This window comes from Neomonachus schauinslandi, chromosome 15, assembly GCF_002201575.2.
Source record: "Neomonachus schauinslandi chromosome 15, ASM220157v2, whole genome shotgun sequence".
NCBI lineage: Eukaryota > Metazoa > Chordata > Mammalia > Carnivora > Phocidae > Neomonachus > Neomonachus schauinslandi.
In genome coordinates, this window is record NC_058417.1 from 58,620,476 (window position 1) to 58,624,761 (window position 4,286).

The window sequence follows — 4,286 nt, forward strand, 5'->3', positions numbered from 1 at the left end:
GCGGGTGGCGCGCCCGTCCCCCCATTAAACCGTGTCTGTGACGCAGTGGCTGGCGGGCTCCGTGGCGCCGCTCGCGCGGGGAGGGCCAGCGCCTCTGCCCCGGGGGTCCCGGCCGTGGCCCTCCACCTCCCCATCCCTCAGCGCAGGACACCCAGCGCAGGCGAGCGTGGCCGGGAGGCGGGTCCAGCGGGCGGGACACCCCCGCCCCACCCCGTCCCTTCCTGGGCAGGGGCACCCCGGCACCCCCTGGGCCCCGCCCCGGCCCTGTGCGGGCGCCACACAGCTGCTCCCCGAGACCGAGCGGAACTGGGGTGGGGGGAGCCGCTCACAGGGTCTGGGGGTGAGGTACCCCCCATGGTTCTCCTCCCCAGGGGCAGGGTCTTAGGGAATCCCCCGCGCACCTGAGGCGAAAGCGACCCCACCCCTCCCAAACACGGTGTGAGTGGCCAACCCCGGGGAGAAGGCCCCTCTCAGCCCAGACAGGGGGCTCCAGGTCTCCCACTCCCACCCCACGCGTGGCTCTCACCCCCCAGCCGCAGACCCCGGAGAGCCCCCACCCACCTTGCCCCAAGCGGGCTGGATGCCAAGATAAGGTCTGTGGCCCACCAGCTGGCATCCAGGCACTCCCAGCCCCCAAGGACCCCCACCCAGGCCAGTGCCTCTTGGCTGGGCTGGGTGACCCAGGCCATCAGAGAGCCGAGCGGGAGACGTGGAACCTGGGGGCTGGGGGAGGGGTCAGGACACGGCCATGTGGCCTAGGGCCTGAAGGGAGGACGAGACCAGATGCCCGGTCCCTAAGCCCAAGTCCCTTCCCGTGCCTGGGGCCTGAAAACCCCCTCCAGTGAGTCCAGCCAGTGTGGTCCAGTCGGGACTGGGGCGCTTTGGGAAGAGCGTGCGAGGAAGGGAGTGCAGAGCGGATGTGCCCAATCAGAGTGGGGAGGAAGGGACCCCCCCCCCAGCCTCTCCCCAGCACCCTCCTCAGCCGTGCCTGCTCCTGACCTCACTGCCCACCCCCCCACCCCCGCCTTAAGGACAGAGGAGCTGGACCCAAGTGGGCCCCCTGGTCAAGGTGGGCTTAGTTAACCCTTCGAGGACCAGACACCAGAGCCCAGAGGCTGCAGAGGGGACAGGTGGCTGCCTGAGCCACAGCCTGTGCTGCCCCCTAGTGGCGCCCAGGGCAGGAGGGTTGGGGGCTCACCCGCCCAGGGCTTGCTGCCAGTCATCAGTGTGAGGACTCCCCTCTGCTGACCTCTGCCAGAGGGTGCACTTGGCCTCAGACCCTTGCTGAGTGGGGGAGGGGAGGCAGGGAGGCGTGCCCCAGGGGTCCCCAGAGGGGCCAGCTGGGGTGGCAGTAGGGATGCCCCTGCGCCTGGGAGGAGAGAGGCAGGGGCTGCGCGGAGGCCATCCTCTGGTGGGCCGGAGCTGTGTGGGGGATGGTGAGCCACGCGCAGCAGAGGCTGGCTGAGGGACCCCTGGTGCTCAGCGCGGCGTCCCGTCCCCGATGGGGCGCTGACCAGGCACCCCAGCACGAGGCTCCCAGGGAAGCTCCGGCCTGTGTCCCATTTGTCCTTACCCCCCACCCGTCTCCCCTCATTCACGAAGGTTTCACAAGATTCCACTTTATCTCCTCTCAGCTGGTTAGGTGTCCGGGTCGTGGGTCTCCTTATCTGGAGACTAGGTGGCGGGCCCCCAGTGACTGCCCTGCCCCCACCCCGCCCCACCAGCGGCCTCCCGCCAGCAGGCAGGGGGAGCGCCCCTCCCCACTGCTGTGTCTCCGCCCCGGGGAGGACGCGTGCTCACACCTCTCCAGGGTTATCCTGTCAGCAGGAGCGAGGCTGCCTGTGTGGGGAGCGGGACGGTGGGGCCCAGGGGCAGCGCAGTGAAGCCCGGGGGCTGGGGACGTGCTTCCAGCGCTGCTCAGCCCACACCCCGCATCCGTGCCCACCACCGCCCAACCTCCGGCGTGCAGGCTGTGTGGCGGCCGCCCACTCTCCCGACTCGGACCCGGACTCCCCCTGGCCCCTCTCCCTCCTTGGGGACGAGGGACTCGCGTGCCCCGCAGGCCAGGTGGGCACTTCGCCCCAGTGCTGGGAGACCCCCTACCGGCCCCCACGACCACGGAAAGACGAAGGCAAGGTTCATCCGAGCATACCCCGGGGGGGGCCCAGAAATGCAGCTCAGAGCTGCCGCCCCAAACACACACACACCCAGAAGCCGAGGCAGCTCGGCCCGAGAGCACATTTGTTCTGCGGCAGAGGAGCCTCGCGCCTCCCGCACGCGCACAACGGCACCATGTCAAGTCCGAACGGGGGTCAGCCCCCCACTGCTAGCTGCGCCAGCACCGGAGGGAGGCAGCTGGGGGGCTGCAGCCCACCGTGAGGGGCCCTGGAAACAATGCACAGTGCTGGGCGCTGGGCGCAGCCCCGGCTGGGAGCACCTACCAGGTGAGGGTGGGAGCCACAGGGAGCGGCGTCCCAGCTAGTGGCCTCAGCAGCAGCACAGACGCAGGGCTGAGGGGCCCTGAGGGGGACGAAGGGGTCTGCGTGTGGTGGGCGTGGGTGGGCGGGCAGCGGGGCGGTGGGAACAGCAACAGTCAGAGATGCAAGCCCACAAGTCCCGACCCCAGAAACCTTGTCCGCGGCCCGACTTCTGCGGGGAGGGGAGGCCGCTGATCCAGCCCCAGTGCTCCAGGCCAGACTGCCCAGCTCGACCAGGTGCCGCGGGAGCCATGGGTGGCTGTCCAAGGGAGGGGAACGCTGTGGGCCGGCTCGGGCCAGGGCGGACGGGGCCGCAAGGGCAGAGCCCGGTCCCCCGGGCGCCTGTGATCGACGCGCTTTACACACGCCCTGGAGCAGTCGCGGGCCCCGTGTCCCGTTCAGTGGCCCAGCTCACCTGCCTTCCCCCACCCCACAGCCACAGCCAGGGTCAGGCGGCGGGAAGCAGCCTCTGGTGCCCTGGGCGTCTCTCCATAATGCCACGGGGGCGCCTGGCTTGTGGCGGGGGCGGGGCCCACGAGGCGTCACAGCAGGAGGAGGCTGGGGCTCCGGAGCTGCCCGTACACCTGCAGGAGCCTCTCGGCAGTGCCACAGGAGCTGGCTTCGTCCTCCGTGCACAGCCGGTCCCGAAGGGCCCGCACCTCCTGCAGCAGTGTCTGCGGTGGGGCAGGCGGCAAGAGCTCAGAGCCCCCACCTCCCTGCTGGGACACCCACAATGCACAAATCCTACCTGGGATGTGGCAGGTGACCTAGGAATGCAGGGGACGTGCAGCCAGGCCCCCCGCCCCAGGTGACAGGAGGGGCCTAGTGAAGGTGGACTAGCAAGAGGAGCAAGGCGGGAGACAGAAGTAACCGCACCCACCCCGCCCCCTGCCCTGACTCTGGGCTGAGGACTGGGCAGGCTCCCCACTGTGCCGGGTGACACCTGTGTTCCCGGAGGATCCCAGCCAGGGATGGTCCTCCCTGACCAGGCTGGCGGGAGGCCCCGGGGACGGGAGCTGGAGGGGCCTCACCTCGTGGTTGATATGGATCTGGCGGAGATACTGCACACGGAGGTCAGGTGGGCTGGAGCTCTGGGCAGCGTGCTCCACAACCATCCTCTGGGGGCAGGGGCGGACAAGGGGCAGGTGGCTGGAGAGGATGCTCCCCCCCATCTGGAGCTGGTGCCCAGGGCTCCAGCACCATACCACCCACTCTGTCTCTTCCGCTCCAGCCCCAGCCTGACAGTGGAGGCCTTGGAAGTCACTTTCTCCTAAGTTCCTGCCCCCCCACCTCCTCCCTCGTCCCCACAGAGCCACCTTCCACCACCCCATCTCCCATCCTTCGTCCCAGGCCTGGTGCCTACCGCCATCACGGGGCCACCCAACCTGCCCCACTGGCACATCCCCTCGGCACAGCCCGCTGTGGGGCTGGTTCTCGTCCCGCATTCCGGGGGAAGCCCAGGCAGCTCCTGGGGGCTCAGATCCAAGCTCCCAGACAGGATTAGGCAGCAAGGCCCCGACCGGCCTCTGTGGCAGGCCCTGTACATCTGGCAGGGTCCCCCAAACTCTGAGCGGCCAGGACAATACAAACTGGTTCTCAGGTACACTCCCATCACGGGGAACAGGGCGTCAGCTGACGGAGGACAGACTGGGGTGTGCAGCCCACGTGAGGATGCCCCTCAAGGGAGCATCTGCAGCCCTCCCTGTTCGGAGCCAAATTCACCCGGGAGTGCTGCCCCCAGCAGCTCAGGGACTATGCTCGGACATGAGGTCTCTGCAAATGAGCGAGGTCGGACGAGCTCCTGCTCGG

The 4,286-nt window shown here is 69.3% G+C and overlaps 1 protein-coding gene across 4 annotated transcripts in view; it reads right to left on the reverse strand.

Moving 5' to 3' along the window:
• Positions 1-1,736: 1,736 nt before the first annotated feature.
• The window catches only part of FAAP100 (FA core complex associated protein 100), a 10,057-nt gene continuing 7,507 nt past the window's right edge, over positions 1,737-4,286 (reverse strand). For 2 of the 4 annotated variants that reach the window (XM_044921586.1, XM_021680792.2), the window contains exons 8-9: positions 3,509-3,595; positions 1,737-3,151 (exon numbers count right to left, since the gene is read on the reverse strand). In XM_044921586.1, coding sequence (XP_044777521.1) covers positions 3,020-3,151; positions 3,509-3,595 — 219 coding nt within the window. In that variant the 3' untranslated portion in view covers positions 1,737-3,019. The remainder of the gene's footprint in view (positions 3,152-3,508; positions 3,596-4,286) is intronic. The other 2 variants (XM_021680794.2, XM_021680795.2) reach the window with 2 other exon arrangements.